The 25,849-nt window shown below is 41.9% G+C and overlaps 3 protein-coding genes across 6 annotated transcripts in view; 2 read left to right on the top strand and 1 right to left on the bottom strand.

The window, feature by feature from the left end:
* Positions 1 to 1,909: 1,909 nt before the first annotated feature.
* Positions 1,910 to 9,117, bottom strand: ovca2 (OVCA2 serine hydrolase domain containing). Of its 2 annotated transcripts, none has more exons than XM_071364823.1 (2): positions 8,431 to 9,117; positions 1,910 to 2,746 (listed from the first exon to the last, which is right to left on the bottom strand). In XM_071364823.1, the coding sequence occupies exons 1-2, from the start codon at positions 8,597 to 8,599 to the stop codon at positions 2,226 to 2,228; spliced, it is 690 nt and encodes a 229-aa protein (XP_071220924.1). In that variant the 5' UTR covers positions 8,600 to 9,117; the 3' UTR covers positions 1,910 to 2,225. The 2 variants fall into 2 exon arrangements, with proteins under 2 accessions (XP_071220924.1, XP_071220923.1); XM_071364822.1 differs by having other exon boundaries at positions 1,910 to 2,749; positions 8,431 to 9,086.
* Positions 9,118 to 10,689: 1,572 nt separating this feature from the next.
* On the top strand, positions 10,690 to 21,706 carry LOC139552781 (zinc-binding protein A33-like). 2 transcript variants are annotated; one of them, XM_071364819.1, is made up of 7 exons: positions 10,690 to 12,361; positions 12,526 to 12,940; positions 13,117 to 13,203; positions 19,435 to 19,665; positions 19,762 to 19,784; positions 19,870 to 19,988; positions 20,257 to 21,706. In XM_071364819.1, exons 2-7 carry the CDS (start codon positions 12,551 to 12,553, stop codon positions 20,811 to 20,813), a joined length of 1,407 nt encoding a protein of 468 aa, XP_071220920.1. In that variant the 5' UTR covers positions 10,690 to 12,361; positions 12,526 to 12,550; the 3' UTR covers positions 20,814 to 21,706. The 2 variants fall into 2 exon arrangements, with proteins under 2 accessions (XP_071220920.1, XP_071220921.1); XM_071364820.1 differs by having other exon boundaries at positions 10,692 to 12,361; positions 12,576 to 12,940.
* A 3,180-nt stretch (positions 21,707 to 24,886) lies between these two features.
* The window catches only part of LOC139552783 (globoside alpha-1,3-N-acetylgalactosaminyltransferase 1-like), a 45,946-nt gene continuing 44,983 nt past the window's right edge, over positions 24,887 to 25,849 (top strand). For both annotated transcript variants that reach the window (XR_011670528.1, XM_071364824.1), the window contains exon 1: positions 24,887 to 25,049. Coding sequence is in view for 1 of the 2 variants with exons in the window: in XM_071364824.1 (XP_071220925.1) it covers positions 25,040 to 25,049 (10 nt within the window). In the remaining variant the exon portion in view is untranslated. The remainder of the gene's footprint in view (positions 25,050 to 25,849) is intronic.

The following is a 25,849-nucleotide window of genomic DNA, read 5'->3' on the forward strand; positions in this document are numbered from 1 at the left end:
GGAAAGAGGTCAGGAAAGAGGTAGTGTGGATCGGATGGTTTAGTACTTCCTGTCAAACACATCACGCAGCTGCCCCCACTTCCTGAAGAGAAAGGACACACACACACAACAAAATACATACAAACACCTACATATATCACAACCACCAGCCCACACCACAATCAAATCCACTACACCCACAATCTACACCCACTCACAATATACACCCACTCACAACCGACACACACCAGTGGTGTAAAGTACTTAAGTTGTTTTTTTGAGTATCTGTACTTGACTTTACTATATATTCTTTTACTTCACTACATTCCTAAAAAAAAAAACTATTTACTTTTTACTCCATACATTTTCCCTCACACCCAAAAGTACTCATTACATTTGGAATGCTTAGCAGGACAGGAAAATGGTCGAATTCACACACTTATCAAGAGAACATCCCTGGTCATCCCTACTGCCTTTGATCTGGCGGACTCACTAAACACAAATGCTTTTATTTGTGAAATTATGTCTGAGTGTTGGAGTGCGCCCCAGGCTATCCATAAAGAAAACAGAAAAAAAGAAAATGGTGCCATCTGGTTGGCTTGATATAAGGAGTATTAAATTATTTATATTTTTACTTTGATACTTAAGTATATTTAAAACAGAATACTTTTAGACTTTTACTCAAGTAGTATTTTACTGGGTGACCTTCACTTTTACTTGAGTCATTTTCTATTAAGGTAGCTTTACTTTTACTCAAGTATGACAATTGAGTACAGGCTTCTGGAACACTCTCAGATGAAAGCAGGGGAGAGGGAAAGAGAGAGAATTAAAAAAAGAGAGGAGGGGAGAGAGAGGAGGGATTGATATTCTCAACATATCTGGAAGCAATCGTGATGAGAGTAACACACACAAGCTTTCACTACAAAAGAACACGGAGTCCTTGCCCACTTCCAACAAATACATACTCTCTCACACGCACACGAGCAGTCAGAAATCAGTGGCAGATATGACACTATACCAGGGGTCTCCAACTTTTCTAGCATGAGAGCTACTTTAAAAGAAATGCAACATGTCACGAGCAACACATTTTTTCTCCTAGATTTCAAATAGGCACATTCTTCTCTGCTTAACTGGGTCCTTAAGTGTACAAGACAGTGGTGCACTGTTTTCTGTCATTATACCTGCTAAAATAACGGTTAATAAACAACTCTAAGGGGGGGGCTCTACAAAATCTGTGATTTCTCCCCCAAATTATGTTGTATATTTTCCCCCAATTTTGTTTTTTCTGTTTTTAGATTTTTGGGGGTTTTCACTCTCAAATTCCAATTGTTTGTAGAGAAACAACACAATTGGATGTCCTGAGTCGATGTCATTGCTTAAATCACATCAGAAGACCTTTTTTTTTTTAGGTCTGGAAGAAAAATAACACTTTTAGATTTTTGACTGTAATTCCCCTTTAATTGGTCATCTGGTCCTTTAATTGCACATCTAGTGGGTGAGGAATTTGCCATCTAATGTGCAGGTCTAGTGATGGTTCTGTACTGCTGTTGCTCATTTCCTGGCAAAGTTTGCAAATAACAAATAATAGATCCAGATGATATACTTACTCATTATATACTTCCGCCAGGTAAGACAACTTTGCAGTTAACGTTTACTTGACAAGGTTTTAGGGAAAGTATTTCAGTCAACCCACAAGAAAGTTATCACATCAACTGGCTACTGGTCTTTACTGTGAGCCGTCAATGAATCAAATGTTATTTGTCACAATGCAACAGGTATAGATAGTACACTTTAGTTTGAAATGAACCACAGGTCTTCATGCCATGCATTACATAACACTTTACATTTTGGTAAGTGATGGCAGGTTTTGTGTTGGTGAGCGGATACAATTATCAAGAATCTTGTCATAGAATGCAACAAGCAGGCAAAATAAATGTCAATGTTTTGGGGAATTTATTTTTCAACAAAAATGTTAATGTCAATGACAATAGAATTGATATGCAGTCATTTTGTTACTGTGGTAGCCTACTAACATTGTATGAAAATTAAAGACGCTTTCCAATAAAATATTTTTACAATTTCTGGATACACAAGATAACGGTGTTAACTTAAATCAACATTCTCCAAAAAGTGACTCGTCGTCTTTGGATGAGCAACATCCACATGAAGTTATGCTCTTAATTTTCAGACATTTACCTCCTCTGAATGGATGGAAGGATGGAATAGTTTCCATGCTTCTCCTTCCCCTACTGAAACCTCTTGAGAAACTCCTGATAGGTCTGTCTGTGTGCCGAGGCCGCTGGCACAAAATGGCCACCAGGATGAGTCAGCACCTGAGGCTCCTGGAACAGGGGAAGGAGCTCCCGGCTCATCCTATCAGAAATGACCTGGTCTTCCTGTCCGAAGACGTGCAGGGACGGGATGACGAGCGGAGCAGGGCCGCCATAGAACCGCTGGTGTTCCGAACAAGCACTCCGGAACCCGGCCACCAGGATAGCGAAGCGGAACTGGAATTGTGGTTCTAGATTCTGCTCCTGTATAGAACAGAGCATGGCAACTAGAGCAGCGCCCTGGCTGAACCCCAGCACACCGTCAAACGGGCCCAGGTCCTTCACTGCTGTCCTCACGGCCTCCACACTCTCCTCAAGCCCCAGGCTCGCCTGACACTGCTGCCCGGCGTCGAAGCTCCGAGCCTGGATGTCAGAGAACCACCATCCCCTGGGGGCCTCGTCACCTCCAGGGCCCACTTCATTCTCCTTCCCTTGGGCTGCTGGAGGGAGAGAAAAGAGAGAGAAAAGAGAGAGAGAAGAGAGAGAGAAGAGAGAGGTAGAAGGGCGAGAAAGAGAGTATTAAACTAAGTTGATATTGCATTTAGTTGAAATCTGTATGTGATCACCCTGATAGGTACCGGTCAGAAAGCCATGCATTACCAAAAGTTTGGTAACACAACAATCCCTATCCTCACAGCACTGTTCAGTCAGAATGTACACTGAGTATCCAAACATTAAGAACACCTGCTCTTTCCATGACATAGATTGACCAGTGAATCCAGGTGAAAGTTATGATCCCTTATTGATGTCACTTGTTAAATCCACATCAAATCAGTGTAGATGAAGGAGAGGAGACAGGTTCAAGAAGGATTGAGACATTGTGTGTGTGCTGTTCAGAAGGTGAATGGGCAAGACAAAAGATGCTGGGTTTTTCACGCTCAACAGTTTCCCGTGTGTATCAAGAATGGTCCACCACCCAAAGGACATCCAGCCAACTTGACACAACTGTGGGAAGCATTGGAATCAACATGGGCCAGCATCCATGTAGAACGCTTTCCACTCCTTGTAGAGTCCATCCCCCTGACAAATTGAGGCTGTTCTGAGGGCAGAGGGGGGGGGGGGTGCAACTCAATATTAGGAAGGTGTTTCTAATATTTGGTATACTCTGTGTGCTTTCATAAAGTATTCACACCCCTTGACCAAATGTTGTTGTGTTACAGCCTGAATTTAAAATTGATTAAAGTATTTTAAAAATTGTCACTAGCCTACAAAATATCCCATAATGTCAACTTGGAAATATATATATATATTTTTTTTAATGTTTACAAATTAATAAAACATTTAAACTGAAACGTATTGAGTCAATAAGTTCAGGAGAAAAATGTCACATAAGTCGGATACGTGCAATAATAGTGTTGAACATGATTGAATGACTACCTCATCTCTTACCACGTGCGGCTCAGTTGGTAGAACATGGCGATTGCAACGCTAGGGCTGTGGGTTCGATTCCCACGGGGGACCTGTACGAAAATGTATGCACTCACTACTTACTGTAAGTTGCTAAATGACTAAAATGTAAACGTTATCACGATTATCTGTAAGGTCCCTCAGTCGAGCAGTACATTTCAAACTCAGATTCAACCACAAAGACCAGGGAGGTTTTCCAATGTCACGCAAAGAAGGGCACCTATTGGTAGATGGGTCAAAAAAATTAAATAAAAAAGATATTGAATATCCCATTGATAATGGTGAAGTTATTAATTCAAATTAATTGTTATTTGTCACATGCGCCGAATACAACAGGTGTAGTAGACCTTACAGTGAAATGCTTACTTACAAGCCCTTAACCAACAATGCAGTTAAGAAAATACCCCACAAAAAAGTAAGAGATAAGAATAACAAATAATTAAAGAGCAGCAGTAAATAACAATAGCGGGGCTATATACAGGGGGTACAAGTACAGAGTCAATGTGCGGGGGCACCGGTACTGAGGTAATATGTACTTGTAGAGTAGAGTTATTAAAGTGACTATGCATAGATAACAGAGAATAGCAGCAGCGTAGAAGATTACACTTTGGATGGTGTATCAATACACCCAGTCACTACAACGATACAGGCGTCCTTCCTAACTCAGATGCCAGAGAAGAAGGAAACCGCTCAGGGATTTCACCATGAGGCCAATGGTGACTGTAAAACAGTTACAGAGTGTAATGACTGTGATAGGAGAAAACTGAGGATGGATCAACAACATTGTAGTTAAGCCACAATACTAACTAGTGATGCACAGATATCCAATATTTTCCCTGCCACTGCAGTCCCTGGTTCGATGATTGGGAGTCCCATAGGGCAGCGCACAATTGGCCCAGTGTCGTCTGGGCCGTCATTGTAAATAAGAATTTGCTCTTAACCGACTTGCCTAGTTAAATAAAGGTTACACACACCAAAAAGTTATTTTGTTGGCATTTACGTATGTCCCCATTACCAGTAAAACATAATCAAAACCTATTTCTTGCAATTTCTTGCTGTGCTGTTTCGTCGTTCATTTGTTCAGTCGTTTCATTCTCAACCAGGATTTCTATGGAACGCGGTTAGGGTCTTTGCGTGTCAAATAACACAACATAATCGGTTTCCGTAGCTATAGTTAGCTAGCTAACTATATAGCTATGTGTCATCATCTAAAATAACCCTAATTTATAAGACAGTTCTTATTTGATTAGTGGTGCTCGGACCCATCTATGTGAGGCTAGCAACAATAAGGATTAGCCACAATAGTGGACTTTGCGGTTAGCCTTCAAATAAAAGTATGGCATAATTCTACTATTTGTATTCATTTGCATCACTGTCAATTACATACTTTTATTTTGAAGGCAAACCACAAATTCCACTATTATGCCTAATGCTGATTGTGGCAAACTTCACAACACATAACCCGGTCCGGTCGAGCCTCACTAGCCAGATGAAGCTAGCGGGCTGCTTATAACGTTAGCTTTGGGAAACAGGGTTATGTAGCTGGCTAGCTATTTATTTTCATGAACTGAAGTTCAATTTCAATAGGCGAACAACATGTGGCAAGCTAATACTTACAAGGATTCCTTAATCATTGCTAAGAATAATGAAAATGACTGCAGTTTCTACTGGTCATTGTTTTCAGGCTGGTTGTATTGGTGCTAGCTAGGTACCAAGATAAAGCTAGCTACCCCAGAAGTTACGCTCGAACAAATGATGCTTTATTACCAACACGGTATTGTAAAAACATCGTTCGTGGCCGGTGTTTGCAGACTTTTTTTGTACAGCTTTGACAGTGCTACTGTATCTTTTTTGACACGCAAAGACCCAAACGGCGTTCCATAGTTTGTATATCGTGAAGCTAATAGGAGTGACGCTATTACTGTGTAACTCCGGTAGCGCGACATCTGAAAAATTGCGCACTTGGTAGTGTGTACCGGTGCTCGTCCAGTCGGCGAAAGCCAACATTACCCACGACAGAGAACGGTTGATTGTCAAGGGCAATGAATTCCATTATCTTGGCTTTAATGGATTTCGCCTTTGAGTTGTCTCGCTGAAATGTTCTTACTCTTTCAAATGACTGCTCGATCCACACAGCAGACATTGTGGGCTAGTTAAAGAATGCTGTGTTGCACGTGTAGCGCAAAATTTTACATGGCGTTATTATGCCATGTACCTATGTTATATAGGTATGCACGGTAGCTTTGACATCGATCTTTAACATCGGTGTTAAACTAGACATCAGGCCGATACTGATGTTGACATTTTTAGCTAATATCGGCCAATTCCGATATGTTCACCAATATATTGTGCATCCCTAATACTAACCTAATTGACAGTGAAAAGGGAGCCTGTACAGAATACAAATATCCCAAAACAAGCATCCTGTTTGCAATAAGGTACTAAAGGAATACTGCAAAAAATGTTAGAAAGCAATACACTTTTTGTCCTGAATACAAAGTGCTATGTTAGTAGCAAATCCAATACAACACATTACGGAATACCACTCTCCATATTTTCAAGCATAATGGTGGCTGCATCATGTTATGGGTATGCTTGTAATTTATTTTACTGTTATTTAACCAGGTAGGCCAGTTGAGAACAAGTTCTCATTTACAACTGCGACCTGGCCAAGATAAAGCAAAGCAGTGCGACAAAAACAACAACACAGAGTTACACATGGGATAAACAAACATACAGTCAATAATACAGTAGACAAATCTATATACAGTGTGTGCAAATGTAGTAAGATTAGGGAGGTAAGGAAATAAATAGGCCATAATGGCTAAATAATTACAATTTAGCATTAACACTGGAGTGATAGATGTGCAGATGATAATGTGCAAGTAGACATACTGGGGGTGCAAAGAGCAAAAATAAATAACAATATGGGGATGAAGTAGTTGGGTGGGGTATTTACAGATTGGCTGAGTACAGATGCAGTGATCGGTAAGCTGCTCTGACAGCTGATGCTTAAAGTTAGTGAGGAAGATACAAGTCTCCAGCTTCAGTGATTCAGTAATGGTTAAGACCTGGGGAGTTTTTCAGGATGAAAAAGAAAGGGAATGGAGCTAAGCATAGGCAAAATCCTAGAGGAAAACCTGGTTCAGTCTGCTTTTCACCAGACACTGGGAGATGAATTCACCTTTCAGCAGGACAATAACCTAAACCACAAGGCCGAATCTACACTGGAAGACAGTGAATGTTCCTGAGTGGCCGAGTTACAGTTTTGACTTAAATCTACTTGAAAATCTATGGCGAGTCCTGAAAATGGTTGTCTAGCAATGATCAATAACCAAACCAAATTCAACCTAGCTAATTTCCGATTTATACGAAATTGTTTGACTACAGAGGTAGCAAAACTGTACTTCAAATCTATGATACTCCCCCACTTAACATACTGCTTGACTAGTTGGGCCCAAGCTTGCTGTACAACAGTAAGACCTATTCAGTCTGTCTACAAACAGGCTCTCAAAGTGCTTGATAGGAAGCCCAATAGCCATCATCACTGTCACATCCTCAGAAAGCATGAGCTCCTGAGTTGGGAAAATCTTGTGCAATACACCGATGCATGTCTTGTATTCAAGATCCTAAATGGCTTGGCTCCCCCTCCACTCAGTATTTTTGTTAAACAGAAAACCCAAACATATGGCAGCAGATCCACAAGGTCTGCCATGAGAGGTGACTGTATAGTTCCCCTAAGGAAAAGCACATTTAGTAAATCCGCTTTCTCTGTAAGAGCTTCCCATGTCTGGAATACACTGCCATCAGACACACATAACTGCACCACATATCACACTTTCACAAAATGCTTGAAGACATGGCTAAAGGTCAATCAGATTTGTGAACATGGTCCCTAGCTGTGTGTTGCCGCTTTCCATGTCTGTTGTCTGTAACTTGTAAGGTGTGGAAACACTTTGTTGCTTTTAGGAATTTTGTTATGCTGCTTTTTGTTCTATGTTGTTCTGTCTGTATGCTACGTCTTTCTTGTCCTATGTTGCTATGTCTTGCTTGTTCTATGTTGCTATTGTCTATATTGTAATTGTTTTTGATAACCTGCCCAGGGACTGCGGTTGAAAATTAGCCGGCTGGCTAAAACCGGCACTTTTACTGAAACGTTGATTAATGTGCACTGTCCCTGTAAAAATATAAAAATAAATAAACTCAACTCAATTTGACAGAACTTTAATAAGTTTGAAAATAATAAATGGGCAAATGGTGCACAATCCAGGTGTGGAAAGCTCTTAGAGACTCACCCAGAAACACACTAAAGTATTGACTCAGGGGTGTGAATATCTATGTAAATTAGTTCACTGTATTTGATTTTCAATAAATTGGCTAAACTTTATAAAAACATGTTTTCACTTTGTCATTATGAGGTAGTGTGTGTAGATGGGTGAGAAAAAACAACTTAAATCAATATTGAATTCAGGCTGTAACACAACAAAATGTTTTAAAAAAATATGAAGAAGTATGAATTATTATTTTTTTGCCAGAAACCAAACACCACAGAATATATATAATGCATCGAAAGATGTACGTTATATGCCTTAGTTTTTCATCTAAACAAACTAGAGTTTTGCAATGCGCGTCTGAGAAGTAAAAATAAAAGTCACTGAATGCTCGTTAACTGTCACGTCATGTTGACATTATTGGGGACCAGAATGTGACCCACCGTCGCCTGTTTGCGGTACCCGGTGAGGCGCACTCATGTAAACCAGCTCCACATACTTCTTCAGGAGCTTCCGTAGGGCCCCAGTCTTCTCGCGAAACGAGCCGCTGTTCTGTCGGTAACCGTGTATGCACAGGATCCGGAGCGGTGCTGCTCGAGTTACAGTCGCCATGTTTGCAGGAAGTTAACGACAGCTAGTTAATTAAACGGACTGGTTAGGCATTATTCTCTTACAAATATCGGTACTTTTACCAATTAAGTTAGCTCCACACTATCGCACTTTGATTTGTAGACTGAATTTATTTTTGGAGTTAGTTTCCTTGTCAAGTGAAAACTTGTTTCAACCGGTAGGAGTACAGGTCCGTCTGAAAATAGTGGTCGGTGGAAACAGAAGCTAAGTCGATGGTTCCTACGCATAGCATAGTTCCTAGCTAACACAGGAATCATCGTTGCATTGGCCAGGTGATAAACCTTTGAAAAGCCAGATCTATCTGTGCCATTAAAGCGTCTGTGACAGTATGGGCCGTGCCATTGAGGCTATTTCCATTTTAAAGTAGTGAATTTTCTACTTCATTGGCTGATTGCTCCCAACTCATAAGAAGCCCCATCCAGATGACTACTTTAAAATGGTGGAAGCCCTCAATGACAACATCCATGCAAAAACATGTTATATCCACGATGAGTCCTCTATCTATCTCTATGACAGCCACAAATTGTTTCAAAGTTACAGAAATGCCAAGTGCGTCAGTGCATTCGTAACAACCTAACCATTTCGAAACTTCTATTCGAATAAAATAAGCCTCACGTTTCTTTATTTTTTATTATTTTCTACGTTGTAGAATAATAGTGAAGACATCAAAACTATGAAATAACATACATGGAATCATGTAGTGACCAAAAATGTGTTAAACAAATCCAAATATATTTTATATTGGAGATTCTTCAAATAGCCATCCTTTGCCTTGATGACAGCTTTGTACACACTTGGCATTTTCTCAACCAGTTTCACCTGGAATGCTTCTCTAACAGTCTTGAAGGAGTTCCCACATATGCTGAGCACTTGTTGGCTGCTTTCACGTCACTCTGCGGTCTGACACATCCCAAACTATCTCAATTGGGTTGAGGTCGGGAGATTTTGGAGGCCAGGTCATCTGATGCAGCATTCCATCATTCTCCTTCTTGTTAAAATTGCCCTTACACATCCTGGAGGAGTTTTGGGTCATTGTCCTGTTGAAAAACAAATGATAGTCACACTAAGCCCAAACCAGATGGGATGGAGTATCGCTGCAGAATGCTGTGGTAGCAATGCTGGTTAAGTGTGCCTTGAATTCTAAATAAATCACAGACAGTGTCACCAGCAAAGCACCCCCACACCATTACACCTCATCCTTCATGCTTTACAGTGGTAAATACACAGAGATCATCTGTTCACCCACACAGTGTCTCACAAAGACACGACAGTTGGATCCAAAAATCTCCAATTTGGACTCCAGACCAAAGGACATATTTCCACCGCTCTAATGTCCATTGCTCGTGTTTCTTGGCCCAAGCAAGTCTCTTCTTATTATTGGTGTCCTTTAGTAGTGGTTTCTTTGCAGCAATTCAACAATGAAGGCCTGATTCACACCGTCTCCTCTGAACAGTTGATTTTGAGAAATGTCTGTTACTTGAACTCTGTGAAGCATTTATTTGGGCTGCAATTTCTGAGGCTGGGAACTCTAATGAACGTATCCGCTGCAGCAGATGTAACTCTGGGTCTTCCATTCCTGTGGCGGTCCTCATGAGAGCCAGTTTCATCATAGCGCTTGATGATTTTTGCCACTGCACTTGAAGAAACTTTCAAAGTTCTTGAAATGTTCCATATTGACTGACCTTTATGTCTTAAAGTAATGATGGACTGTCAGGACTTGGTCTTTTACCAAATAGGGCTATCTTCTGTATACCCCCTACCTTGTCAGAACACAACTGATTGGCTCAAGTGCATTAAGACGGAAAGAAATTCCACAAATTAACTTTGAAGATGACACACCTGTTAATTGAAATGCATTCCAGGTGACAACCTCATGAAGCTGGTTGAGAGAATGCCAAGAGTGTGCAAAGCTGTCATCAAGGCAAAGGGTGGCTAATTCGAAGAATCTCAAATATAAAATATATTTTGATTTGTTTAACACTTTTTTGGGTACTACATGATTCAATATGTGTTATTTCATAGTTTTGATGTCTTCACTATAATTCTACAATGTAGAAAATAGTTCAAAATAAAGAAAAACCCTTGAATGAGTAGGTGTTCTAAAACTTATAATCAATCATATATATATTTTTGTTAAAGCTGCATTGTTGGTTAAGGGTTTTTAAGTAAGCATTTCACTGTAAGGTCTACACCTGTTGTATTCGGCGCATGTGACAAAATAACATTTTATTTGATTTTTGACCATTTAGGCTTGAGAAAAAAAATAAAAAAAATTACTAATAAATCCCATAATATCTTATATAAATACTCTAAAGTATTCTTTCTATGATAACTAGTATAAATCTATCAATAATTCTTCATATTTTCCATCATTTTCACCCTAATTATTCAATTACAAAGTATACAGGACAGGAGTCTTATTCTGAGTTTATGGTGATGTGAAAATGGCGGAAGTGGAGGCTGAGTTCGAATTAAGCAACGCGTCGAGCAAAGTTGGTGAAGACGAATGTTCTGAATAGACAATGGTAGCATCGAAAACTGGAACAAAAAGGAAATTGTCTAAAATTGGAGTGGAGGTGTCGAAAATGGTGAAGTATGCGCTTGTAAAAGTGGGAGTCTATCAGAGTGACCAGGAGTGGTCTTATTTTGATTTATTATATTTCTGAAGAGCAGAGGAAGATTGCAATGGGCCTCAAAATAACCCGGACAACATAAATGTTGTGTTTTGAATTTCGGAGTAGAGTTCCCGTCAAAGGAGTCATCTCAGGGGTAACGACGGATGTCCAGGTTGAATACCATAATATAAATCCTTGTGTGGTTGGTGCCCGGCGTCGGACCCGCTGGGTGAAGGGAGGGAAAAAAAAAAAGTGTCGGTCCGGTTGTTTTTTGATTAAGAGCAAATACCTACGCATGTGAAGCTTGGTTATGTAAGAGCTTGAGTCCCCAAACCACTGCAGTGCACGAATTGTAAAGAATTTGGCCATGTTTCAAGTGTGTGCAGACTAACAGAGTACACCGAAGAACGGTGTGTAGAAGGACAGTTGCAATTGTGGTGGGGATCATGATCCTGAGTTCCTGGAGTGCCCTGTAAGGGTGACATTGAGGTGGCAAAAGTTAGAGGTCAATCGAATCTCCTATGCGGAGGCAATTAAAATAATTGAGAAAACAAGTGATGCTAGTGAAGATATGGTGGTGGATACACCACAGCATGTAGTAAATGTTTGCCGACAGACATAAAATACCCTGCGTGTTAAAAAGTTGGATTTTGTTGCGTTCATTGCCAGTTATAAACAGTACAGCACAAGTCGCAAAGAAGTCGAAGAAGCTGGATATGGTTGTGGCTGCGGCAGAATCGTTTTTGAAAATGAAGACCTACAAGGGGTACTGGCGCCGGAGAACCCGCTCTCCCATTTTCAACTGGAGCCTGTGTATGGATCACATGTTTTTTTTATTTTTTAACATAACAGTTTTTTGATTTATTTTTTGGTAGTTACGTTTTTCGGGTAAATCCTGTTTCCATCCCGCATAGTAGATGGCGGGATGTGTGATCGTCAATATACCATAGAAGAAGAAGAAATTCTGAAGGATTCCAAAAATCCGTTAACCGGAAGTACTTAGTTATTCTTGCATGCGTCATAGCGGTATGCGATAACAACACTTCAATCGTTTGTTTGCGGATGGCCATAACGTTATAGAAGAAGAGCCACAATAACAACACAGCTCACTTGCCTTCACAGCAAAGAAGTAAGTTCAATTTATTGTATTACTCAATACGTTGCAAGTGTAAGCTACATGTGTTACAAACAATACGTCAAGAAACAATAACGAAGCAGCAAGCGAGTGCTTGTTTGAGTTAGCAGCGAAACTCACGTGAAAGTTTGCCAGTGCGGTTGTTCTTTTTCCCGAAGGAAGACTTGTGATTTGAGGGGGAAAATGGCCACCACATCTTCTCTTCCAGAGGAGGACCTCACCTGTCCCGTATGCCGAGACATCTTCAGAGACCCAGTCATCCTGTTGTGTAGCCACAGCTTCTGTATGGACTGTATACATGGCTACTGGAGGGAGAAAGAAGTGAAGGAATGTCCAGTCTGTAGGAAAAGATCAAAACTCAGTGATGCACCCCTCAACCGGGCTTTGAAGAACCTCTGTGAGGCCTACTCGAAGGAGAAAGCATCAGCAGGTGTCCTCTGCAGTCTGCATGGGGAGAAATACAAACTTTTCTGTCGGGACCACGGACAACCTGCTTGCCTGGTATGCCAGACTTCTGAGTTACACACAAACCACAAGTTCTGCCCCATGGACGAAGCTGCCAAAGAATACAAGGTGAGTGAGAAATAAAAACTGTGTGGCAATAGAATAAATGCCTGTTACATTTAACTTTTTCCTTAAAAAAAGCAACAATTACGGAACACCACTGCTTAGTGTAGGTGCTGATGCCCTTTAGAGAAAATGTATTCTCAGTAAACTGATATATTTAAAATGTTACTGTTTCATTCCAGGAGTCTGTGCTGAAGCTCCTACAGAACAAACTGGAGGTCCTTGAGGCAGACAGTCGAACTTGTGTTCAAACGGCAGATACTATCACGGTAAGAACTGAGTGGCTTTTGGCCTTTATGTTTCTGTTGTCGAGTTTCCCTCAGCCAGCAGATCTGACTCGCTTGCTTACAGCTGCGCAACGGTCGGACCGGCTTCCTGTGTAGATTAAGACACCGCAGAGCCAGGCCTCCCGAGTGGCATTGCGGTCTAAGGCGTCACTACAGACCTGGGTTCGATCCCAGGCGGTGTCACAACCGGCAGTGACCGGGAGTCCCATAGGGCAGCACACAATTGGCCCAGCGCCGTCCGGGTTAGGGGAGAGTTTGGCTGTGGCGGCTTTACTTGGCTCATCGTGCTCTAGGGACTCCTTGTGGCGGGCTGGGTTCCTGCAGGCTGACTTCGGTCGCCAGTTGAACAGTGTTTCCTCCGACACATTGGTGCTGCTGCCTTCCGAGTTAAGCGGGCCGGTGTTGAGGCGCAGTTTGGTGGGTCATTTTTCAGAGGAAGCCTCCCGAGCCAGTTGGGGAGTTGCAGCGATGAGACAAGATCAAAATTGAGGAGAAAAAAGGGGGTAAAATACAAATATATATCTATCTATATAGATATATCTATATCTCACATACACACACAGTACCAGTCAAAAGTTTGGGCACACCTACTCATTCCATTTAAAAAAAATATATATAATAATGAAGATATCAAAACTATGAAATGACACACATGGAAACATATAGGAACCAAGAAAGTGTTAAACAAATCAAAATATATTTGAGATTCTTCAAAGTAGCCACCCTTTGCCTTGATGACAGCATTTCACACTCTTGGCATTCTGTGGACTGCATCAAACAACATCTCACTGTTCACATCCCTCTCACAGGGAATCCAACTAAACTCAAATACCTGTGAGAGGGGAGAGACTCCTCATCGAGAAACAATAGAATAGATGGAGTGGGCATCCTCTTTCCATGTGGGTCATTCGGTGTGCACCAACCAGATGATCCAATTCGTCACGTATATCCTTCGCATTCGCTTCTAGCATCACCCCAGAGATGACACCCTTGATAGGTTCCCTGCATTGAAGATCCTCACACAACACATTTCCAACCTATATCTTCTAGCGGTACAGAGCACTCTCCTTCTGTTCCATAGATGCACAGAAAACCAAAATAAGCCAATTTCTTGTTACTCTCACCGATGTCACCTTATCCAACGCATCCATGATTTTTATAGACTTCAAACTGATCTCCCAGTTAACTCAAATCCTTATTTCCTTTTGTATTCACCATTGTAATACAATTCTAATCACTCATCTCCACTCGACACGCCATCTGATTCAAACAGAACATCCATTTGCGCCATTTCCCCTTCCAACATCACATTTCCAGCACATCGCGTTGAACAACGATGTAGCTGATAGTCTGACACTGCCATTCCAAAATGGCTGCTGTGGCTTCTGCTACCTAGCATGAGGACTAAAAGGGCAGTTTTCCAGAAAACTAGCAGTTGTTCAATCTTCTCGGTGTAACAGATGGGATAATTCGGCGTTAAAAAGCATTTTTTCATCCTTGGGTTGAGGTATGTTTTCTGAGCCATATCTCCCATCGACTCTGCGGTGTCTTGACCTAACCAGGAAGCCTGTCGCACCATAGTGCAGCTGTAAGCAAGCGGCCATATCTGCTGGCTAAGTTTCCCTTAGTTCCCTGGATTTGTGGATGAACCGTACGACCTTAAAGAATAACAATAGTAGGGTTACAAAATTCCCTGGTTTTCTAGAAATCCTGGTTGGAGGATTACTGGATGTCCACCTTATTCCCTCTCAATTCCAGGAGTTTTCCAACCACGATTTCTGGTAAACGAGGGAATTGTTTTGAAAGTTAGGGACATTTTCCATCGGTAAATAGTAATATTAGAGATTTAGTGGGCTGAAATAATAGGTGCCGGTACCAATCATATTTTAGTGCCAATATTCTATGAGGTGCAGTAGAACATTTGAGGTGCCGGTACTCCACTGGTGTGTACCCGTACACATGCGGACATACATGCCAGGCGGTGTCTGAGCGAGGCCTGAAAAAATGGGCAAAGACTCCAGCCACTCGACACATGGACTGTTCTCTTTGCTCCCGTCTGGCAGGCGGTACCGCTTCATAAAGGCTCAGACAAACAGACTCCTAAATGGCTTCTATCCCCTGGCCGTAAGACTGTTAAATGACTAACAACTACTGCGCTCCTTCTCCCACAGACTATCCACACTGATTCTATGCCCATTCACAGGTCTCTACCCACTCCATTAGATGTATTACTCCATTAAGCTGCTGTCTATTGATTACCATTAGTATTTATCCTGCTACTGGTCACTTTTACTCCTGTTTATATGAACTCAGCAAAAAAAAGAAAGGCCCCTTTTTCAGGACCCTGTCTTTCAAAGATAATTCATAAAAATCCAAATAACTTCACAGATCTTCATTCTAAAGGGTTTAAACACTGTTTCCCATGCTTGTTCAATGACCCATAAGCAATTAATGAACATGTACCTGTGGAACAGTCCTTAAGACACTAACAGCTTACAGACGGTAGGCAATTAAGGTCACAGTTATGCAAACTTAGAGGCCATTCTACTGACTCTGAAAAACACACAAAAGAGATGCCCAGGGTCCCTGCTCATCTGGGTGAACATGCCTTAGGCATGCTACAAGCAGGCATGTGGACTGCAGATGTGGCCAGGGAAATAAATTGCAATGTCCGTACTGTGAGAAGCTTAAGGCAGCGCTACAGGGAGACGGGACTGACAGCTGATCGTCCTCGCAGTGGCAGACCACGTGTTACATCACCTGCACAGTATCGGTACATCTGAACATCACACCTGCGGGACAGGTACAGGATGGCAACAACAACGGCCAGAGTTACACCAGGAACGCACAATCACTCCATCAGTGTTCAGACTGTCCGCAATAGGCTGAGAGAGGCTGGACTGAGGGGCTTGTAGGCCAGTTGTAAGGCAGGTCCTCACCAGACATCACCGGCAACAACGTCGCCTATGGGCACAAACCCACTGTCGCTGGACCAGACAGGACTGGCAAATAGTGCTCTTTGCTGACGAGTCGTGGTTTTGTCTCAGCAGGGGTGATTTGGATTTGCGTTTATCGTCAAAGGAATGAGCGTTACACCGAGGCCTGTACTCTGGAACGGGATCGATTTGGAGGTGGAGGGTCCGTCATGGTCTGGGGCGGTGTGTCATAGCATCATTGGACTGAGCTTGTTGTCATTGCAGGCAATCCCGACGCTGTGCGTTACAGGGAAGACCACCTCCTCCCTCATGTGGTACCCTTCCTGCAGGCTCATCCTGACTTGACCCTCCAGCATGACAATGCCACCAGCCATACTGCTCGTTCTGTGAGTGATTTCCTGCAAGACAGGAATGTCAGTGTTCTGCCATGGCCAGCGAAAAGCCCGGATCTAAATCCCATTGAGCACGTCTGGGACCTGTTGGATCGGAGGGTGAGGGCTAGGACCATTCCCCCCAGAAATGTCAGGGAACTTGCAGGTGCCTTGGTGGAAGAGTGGGGTAACATTTCACAGCAAGAACTGGCAAATCTGGTGCAGTCCATGAGGAGGAGATGCACTGCAGTACTTAATGCAGCTGGTGGCCACACCAGATACTGACTTACTTTTGATTTTGACACCCCCTTTGCTCAGGGACACATTATTTCATATCTGTTAGTCACATGTCTGTTGAACTTGTTCAGTTTGTCCGTTGTTGAATCTTGATGTGTAAATATTTGTATGAACATATGTTAAGTTTGCTGAAAATAAACGCAGTTGACAGTGAGAAGACGTTTCTTTTTTCCCCCGAGGTTCTGTGTATATATTACCATAAGTATTTACACTGAACAAAAATATAAACGCAACATGTGCTTGTTTCATGAGCTGAAATATAAGATCCCAGAAATATTCCATATGCACAAAAATGTTGTGCACATTTGTTTACATCCCTGTTAATGAGCATTTCTCCTTTGCTAAGATTATCCATCCACCTGACAGGTGTGGCATATTAAGGAGCTGATTAAATAGCATGCTCATTACACAGGTGCAGTTATTTGGCAGTATGGAGGGGGTATTTCTGTCTGTAATAAATCACTTTTGAATGGGGGGAAAAAAACATTTTTCTTTTGGCTGGGCCTGGCTCCCCAGTGGGTGGACCTGGATCCCAAGTGGGTGGGCCCCTGCCCATTCATGTGAAATGCATTGATTTTTCAATTTACTTATTTCCTTCTTTTGAACTAAGTCAGTAAAAAAGTTGATATTGTTGCATGTTTTTTTTTCTGTGTGTATGTACAGTCGGGAGTTTACGAAAACCTTAGCCAAATACATTCAAACTCAGTTTTTCACAATTCCTGACATTTAAAAGACCCTGTCTTAGGTCATTTAAGATCACCACTTTATTTTAAGAATTTGAAATGTCAGAATAATAGAGATTTATTTCAGCTTTTATTTCTTTCATCATATTCCCAGTGGGTCAGAAGTTTACATACACTCAATTATTATTCGGTAGCATTGCCTTTAAATTGTTTAACTTGGGTCAAATGTTTTGGGTAGCCTTCCACAAGCTTCCCACAATAAGTTGGGTGAATTTTGGCCCATTCCTCCTGACAGAGCTGGTGTAACTGAGTCAGGTTTGTAGGGCTCCTTGCTCAAACATGCTTTTTCAGGTCTGCCCACAAATGTTCTATGGGATTGATGTCAGGGCTTTGTGATGGCCACTCCAATACCTTGACTTTGTTGTCCTTAATCCATTTTGCCACAACTTTGGAAGTATGCTTGGGGTCATTGTCCATTTGGAAGACCCATTTGCGACCAAGCTTTAACTTCCTGACTGATGTTTTGAGATGTTGCTTCAATATATCCACAATTTTCCTGCATCATGATGCCATCTATTTTGTGAAATGCACCAGTCCCTCCTGCAGCAAAGCACCCCCATAACATGATGCTGCCACCCCCGTGCTTCACGGTTGGGATGGTGTTCTTCGGCTTGCAAGCCTCCACCTTTTTCCTCCAAACATAACAATGCTCATTATGGCCAAACAGTTCTATTTTTGTTTCATCAGACTAGAGGACATTTCTCCAAAGAGTACAATCTTTGTCCCCATGTGCAGTTGCAAACCGTAGTCTGGCTTTTTTTGTGGCGGTTTTGGAGCAGTGGCTTCTTCCTTGCTGAGCGGCCTTTCAGGGTATGTCGATATAGGACTCGTTTTACTGTGGATATGGTGTTTATACTTGCGTACTATTGTTTGTACAGATGAACGTGTGGTGGTACCTTCAGGCATTTGGAAATTGCTCCCAAGGATGAACCAGACTTGTGGAGGTCTACAATTTTCTTGGCTGATTTCTTTTGATTTTCCCATGATGACAAGCAAAGAGGCATTGGGTTTGAAGGTAGGCCTTGAAATACATCCACAGGTACACCTCCAATTGACTAAAATTATGTCAATTAGCCTATCAGAAGCTTCTAAAGCCATGACATGATTTTCTGGAGTTTTCCAAGCTGTTTAAAGGCACAGTCAACTTAGTGTATATAAACTCTGATCCACTGGAATTGTGATACAGTGAAAATATCTGTTTGTAAACAATTGTTTGAAAAATTACTTGTCATGCACAAAGTAGATGTCCTAACCGACATGTTAACAAACTATAGTTTTGGCAAGAAAATTGTGGAGTGTTTGAATAACGAATTTTAATGACTCCAAAATTAGTGTATGAAAACTTCCGACTTCTTCAAGTGTACGTGTATATATTCCTGTTACCAGTCACTTTTCAGCCCTGTTTACATGTACATCCTGCTACCAGTCGCTGTATGTATAAACCCACCTCAACCACTCCAGTACCCCTGAACATTGAATGTATATACTTGCATTCTTGTTTCTTTGACTCGCATATCTTCTCTTATCTTTATTATTATCTATATTATTAGTATTTAAAGTTATCTATTTCAATTATTATCTAAATTATTATCTATTATCATTATTTATATTATTAGTATCTAAATTATTATTTATCTATCTATATTTATATTATTAGCATCTAAATTATTGTCTTATGTTAGTATCTATTTTATTAGTAATATTATATTAGTATCTAAATATTATTATCATCATCATCACTGCATTGTTGGGAAACAGCTCTCAAGGTAAGCATTTCATTGTACTGTATAACACCTGTTGTATCCTGTGCACGTGGTGAATAAACTTTTTAAAACTCATCTCAAACTCTGGATATTTTGTCTTCAGAGCCAGGCCCTGTCCACAGAGAGGAAAATAAGGGAACAGTTTGAAGAGCTTCACCAGTTTCTACGAAATGAAACGGTAGTCAGGATTGCTGCCCTGAAGCAGGACGAAGACTACAAGAGTCAAATGATGCTGAGGAAGATTGAGGAGATGAACAGAGAGATATCGTCCCTTTCTGACACCATCCAAACCCTAGAGGAAGAGCTAGGGGCTGAAAACATCTCTTTGCTACAGGTAAGAAACAAAAATGAAAGATCTGTTTTAAGTAGAGGTGATACTTCTGCAACTTGGATCATTTCATGTCTAATCTGACACTTTGTTCTCCCGCAGGACTACGAGGTCATCAAGAAAAGGTAAGGAATCTTCCTCTTGTTTCTCTCCCCTCTGTGGTTCTGAACCCAACCCTACAGCAGCACTGACTCCTTAATGTTCTCCCAGAGTTCAGTGCATATTGCCAGATCCAGAGAGGGTTTCAGGAGCGCTGATCGACGTGGCCAGACACCTTGGCAACCTGCAGTTCAGAGTCTGGGAGAACATGCAGGAAATTGTTGAGTACAGTGAGTAGTATTTTATGATGATAATAATTATACATACATAGGACTTATATAGAGCTTTTCAAGGACCCAAAGACGCTTTACAATTGTATAGAATAAAATATACAAGATTAAAAAAAACAATAAACAATTGCACACTTATTTCAATATGTGTAAATCACGGGACGCAATCCTGAAGGGGGAAAAAAGTCATCCGTTTTGTATAAAAATGACCTGCTCGTACTACTACGAGTTCCCACTTTAAAATAATGTGTGTTCTCTCTCCTCTCAGCTCCTGTGATTCTGGACCCCAACACTGCTCACCCAGATCTCATCCTGTCTGGCGACCTGACCAGCTTCACATGCAGACTCAGTGATGACCAACAGCAGCTTCCTGACAACCCAGAGAGGTTTAAACACCGCTATGCTGTCCTGGGCTCAGAGGGCTTCAGCTCGGGGACACACAGCTGGGACGTAGAGGTTGGGGACAGCAAAGAGTGGGCAGTAGGTGTAGCCATCGAGTCTTGCGATAGGAAGGAGACGTCTCGGTGGCATATTAGTGGAGTCTGGTATGTACTCTCAAGAGAAGGGAGTGACTATATTGACCAAGTGTCACCGAATGCATGTTACTGTCTTGAACCCTTTAAAGTGAAACCCCAGAGGATCCGAGTGCAGCTGGACTGGGACAAAGAAACCGTGTCACTTTCTGATCCTGTCAATAACCAACGTATTGGGTGTTTCTTCAAAAACCCTCAAATATTTTCATTGAGTTTCACTGAGAGAATTTTCCCGTTCCTCAGTGGGGACTATGTCAAGGTTATGCCAGTGAAGGCCTCTGTAACACTATAGTACAGTTGGAGCTGATAATTACACAAGTCGGGTTTCGTGTTAAAACGAAACTACAGGCTAAAAGGCAATTGACACAAAAGATTGCTGTGGGAACATTGTTTACCAATTTCAAATGCATTAATTGAAATGAATCAGTTTGTTAATTTTAATGTCTCTTAATATCAGTAAACCCTTGTCTGATAATAGACATGAGAACTGCAGGTTTAGTTCTGTTTGCTGTTTTTCAGTGTTTGTGCCTGTTGCTGAATCTCATTCAACTTTGACTTAATGGGACAGATTTGGAATATATCGGGGGGTTTTCCATTTTGAATGCCAGGTGTACTGAGCACAGATATCCTCATTGGCCTTTTGACTAGTTTGTCTAGGGAAATGTTACTGTTGTTCAGTTAATCTTCTAGTTAAGTGTCCGCTAACCACGTATGATACAGCAATCTGTCAGTCAATGACATGCAACCATTAGTTGATGCAACACTACCTTTGACTCAGCCTGTCTGTGACTGAGACCCCACTTCCCCTCTCTCCCACTTCCCCTCTCTCTCTCTCTCGCTCTCCCACTCCCCCTCTCTCCCACTCCCCCTCTCTCTCCCACCTCCCCTCTCTCTCTCCCACTCCATCTCTCCAAAGAACTGACTCCCTCTCACTTCCTGAATTCATCCTTCTGTTTTTTAATTTACATTTGCTGTTTTGTTATTTAGCCTTTTAAGCGCTTTGAGATTCTTCTCCATCACTAATGGTCTTCCTGTCTGTGAAGTGTGCTTCTCCATTCTAGTGTAATTATATGTCATGTAAGTTGAGTAATTGCTGCAGTGTTTTATACCATGGTCATGTTTTACAGCTTTTCTCATGTATTAAGTCAGTTTTCATTTTATACATAAAATTACATTTTAAATCTGTGTTCGTGTCTGACATTACTTTTCAGTCATTTATCAGACATCCTCATCCAGAGAGACTTACAGTAGTGAATGCATAATTTTTAAAACTTTTTTTATGCTGGTCCTCTGGCATTCGAAACACAAACACGCGTTACAAGTGCCAAGCTTTACCAACTGAGCCAAATGGGATTTCCATATTTAAATCTTAACGTTTTGTTGTTCTCAATAGGTCGGTGTCCCGGACACAGATTAAGCCTAGTCCTGGACTAAAAACCTCTTTCAGTGAAGAATGACTTTTAGTCCTGGACTAGGTTTAACCTGTGTCTGGGAAACCAGTCCTTTAGAACGGTATAACAGCAGCAGCAGGAGAGGACTCAGTTCAGTTCACACAGACAGGCAGCAGGGGGAGACATTGTCTGTTCAATGTGACAGATCTATGATCCTGCTTGGATGTAGTATGTCATAGCCAGATCTTGGGCAAATATATAAACATATAGTTCTGATGTTACCCCATGGTTTATGATAGGAGTGTGTTTTATGGAAGAGACGGATATGTATGAGTGAGTATCCGTGATACCCAGGACCTGTCCAGACAACTCCTAGCCTGAGAGTGATTGATGGGTGGTGACATGGTGAGGGCTCCGTCTTACCCTCTGATGGAAAAGGGGGCCCTGATCAGTAATCCTAGATCAGCAATGCTACTTTGAAACAGTGTGAATACGGGCTTAGATCTTCCCTAAATTGTAGGTGTGTGTGAGTAGGTGGCGGGTGGGGAGAGGAGTGTACTACAGGTGTTTGTGGTGGCCTGGTCAGTCATTTGTGGGGCGTCTCTGTAGCCTCAGTCCTGTAGGTCTTCATCTGAAAGTCACCCTGTTCTCTACCTCTTTACGGTCCCTCTGTTGAATGATGCCGTTCTCTGACCACTCCTCCTTTCCTGAGCTCACGCCCTCAACAGAGTAGCAACACCAGCAGAGATACAGCACCCCTCATTGTGAAATGACACCTCTTCAGAAATGATATAGTCTACGATGCTCAGATTACTAATGGTTAACTAGGGAGCTAGGATATAAAAGTATTTAGTCAGCCACCAATTGTGCAAGTTCTCCCACTTAAAAAGATGAGAGAGGCCTGTAATTTTCATCATAGGTACACTTCAACTATGACAGACAAAATGAGAAAAATAAATCCAGAAAATCACATTGTAGGATTTTTAATGAATTTATTTGCAAATTATGGTGGAAAATAAGTATTTGGTCACCTACAAACAAGCAAGATTTCTGTCTCTCACAGACCTGTAACTTCTTCTTTAAGAGGCTCCTCTGTCCTCCACTCGTTAACTGTATTAATGGCACCTGTTTGAACTTGTTATCAGTATATAAGACACCTGTCCACAACCTCAAACAGTCACACTCCAAACTCCACTATGGCCAAGACCAAAGAGCTGTCAAAGGATACCAGAAACAAAATTGTAGACCTGCACCAGGCTGGGAAGACTGAATCTGCAATAGGTAAGCAGCTTGGTTTGAAGAAATCAACTGTGGGAGCAATTATTAGGAAATGGAAGACATACAAGACCACTGATAATCTCCCTCGATCTGGGGCTCCACGCAAGATCTCACCCCGTGGGGTCAAAATGATCACAAGAACAGTGAGCAAAAATCCCAGAACCACACGGGGGGACCTAGTGAATGACCTGCAGAGAGCTGGGACCAAAGTAACAAAGCCTACCATCAGTAACACACTACGCCGCCAGGGACTCAAATCCTGCAGTGCCAGACGTGTCCCCCTGCTTAAGCCAGTACATGTCCAGGCCCGTCTGAAGTTTGCTAGAGAGCATTTGGATGATCCAGAAGAAGATTGGGAGAATGTCATATGGTCAGATGAAACCAAAATAGAACCTTTTGGTAAAAACTCAACTCGTCGTGTTTGGAGGACAAAGAATGCTGAGTTGCATCCAAAGAACACCATACCTACTGTGAAGCATGGGGGTGGAAACATCATGCTTTGGGGCTGTTTTTCTGCAAAGGGACCAGGACGACTGATCCGTGTAAAGGAAAGAATGAATGGGGCCATGTATCGTGAGATTTTGAGTGAAAACCTCCCTCCATCAGCAAGGGCATTGAAGATGAAACGTGGCTGGGTCTTTCAGCGTGACAATGATCCCAAACACACCGCCCGGGCAACAAAGGAGTGGCTTCATAAGAAGCATTTCAAGGTCCTGGAGTGGCCTAGCCAGTCTCCAGATCTCAACCCCATAGAAAATCTTTGGAGGGAGTTGAAAGTCCGTGTTGCCCAGCAACAGCCCCAAAACATCACTGCTCTAGAGGAGATCTGCATGGAGGAATGGGCCAAAATACCAGCAACAGTGTGTGAAAACCTTGTGAAGACTTACAGAAAACGTTTGACCTCTGTCATTGCCAACAAAGGGTATATAACAAAGTATTGAGATAAACTTTTGTTATTGACCAAATACTTATTTTCCACCATAATTTGCAAATAAATTCATGAAAAATCCTACAATGTGATTTTCTGGATTTTTTCCCCTCATTTTGTCTGTCATAGTTGAAGTGTACCTATGATGAAAATTACAGGCCTCTCTCATCTTTTTAAGTGGGAGAACTTGCACAATTGGTGGCTGACTAAATACTTTTTTGCCCCACTGTATATGCCCTCCAAAAAAAGGTTGGTGGACCAAGATTCAAAGGTCAGATTAGGAAGGGAGAGGTGGTGTTTTCTCGATTGCTCCTAGTACATTGTACATTGAACTCGTCATTACGTCTGGTTGGCAACCATGTGAATGGTTGGTGTCTGGATTGTACGGTCAATGAAATGGTGGAGCATGTGTTATATTGTAAGAATGTTGAAGAAAGGGGAAGATTGAAATGTAAGGTCATTGAGGTTGGACGGGGTTGGGGGTGTTTAGAAGAGATTTTGGGGTTGGGGGAGGGTCTATTAGATGTTAGTAGGGCTCTTTTTTATTTCCTCAGAAGTACTGAGTTAGGTGGGAGGATTTAGAAATGTGGAGCTAATGTTGTAAACCGTGATTTACCACACACTCCAGCACAGTAGGTGGCGTCATACACCTTTTAACGTTTGGTTGCAGACTGCCATTATATCATAGAAGAAGAATCAGAGGAACGTGGTGAAACCTCCCTCCAACAGTGTTTGCACCAATCCAATGCTTCTAAATACAGTGCCGGAGGGGGACTGAACAAATTCACACTTCGGGAGAGATGAAACGGTGGGAGCTCAATGGAAATATTTATTTGTATAAAGTGACAGGTATAGATAGCCGCTGTAGTTTTTTCTATAGAGAAAACTGGGACCAGGTGAATCTCAGTATCATCAGCAAAAATGATACAAAGTGAGTACAAATCAATTGAAAAATAATTACTTAATGTTCTTATATGTAGATATTACTCGCCCTGATCTGCAAGGGTGAGTAAAATGGTCAGAGTGAGGTGTTCTCTAATTTTTTTGTCTGGAAGTAGCTAGCAACTGGCCAACTTTAGACAGTTAGTTTGGGTGCTTGACTGCCGTTATGAATTCTGAACGCTCCTCGACCAGAGCGTCCAGTGCCCTCTGAACGCTCAGAGAGCGAAACGCTCCGAATTTACGAATGACCTAGAGTGCACTCTGACACACTGGAGGCAATTTACGAACGTACCCTTGGCTATGACCAGAGTTGTGCATTTGTAAATTGCCTCCAGTGTGTCAGAGTGCGCTCTGGGTCGTTCGTAGGTTGTGTTCCCTAAATTTAATCTGGAGTACCAGAGTGCGCACCGGGCGTTCGTACATTCTGAGCGTTGTCAGATTGTCCGTTAGTAAATTCAGAGCGTTTCTGTGCTTCTACATCTGCATTGCTTGCTCTGTGGGATTTTAGGCTGGGTTTCTGTATAAGCACTTTGTGACATCTGCTGATGTAAAAAGGGATTTATAAATACATTTGATTGGTTTCGCTCTCAGAGCGTTCCTGAGCGCAAACTGGACTTTCTGGTTGAGGAGTAGCGTTGATCCGAGCGTTCTGACCTCACAACGGCAGTCTAGCTACTTCCAGATGCAAATGAGAAAACAAATTACTCTGACCATTTTACTCGCCCTAGCAGAGCTGGTTAGGCTGTGTTCATGTTATCCAGAGCTGGTTAGGCTGTTTTCATGTTATCC

Source organism: Salvelinus alpinus, chromosome 24 (genome assembly GCF_045679555.1).
Source record: "Salvelinus alpinus chromosome 24, SLU_Salpinus.1, whole genome shotgun sequence".
NCBI lineage: Eukaryota > Metazoa > Chordata > Actinopteri > Salmoniformes > Salmonidae > Salvelinus > Salvelinus alpinus.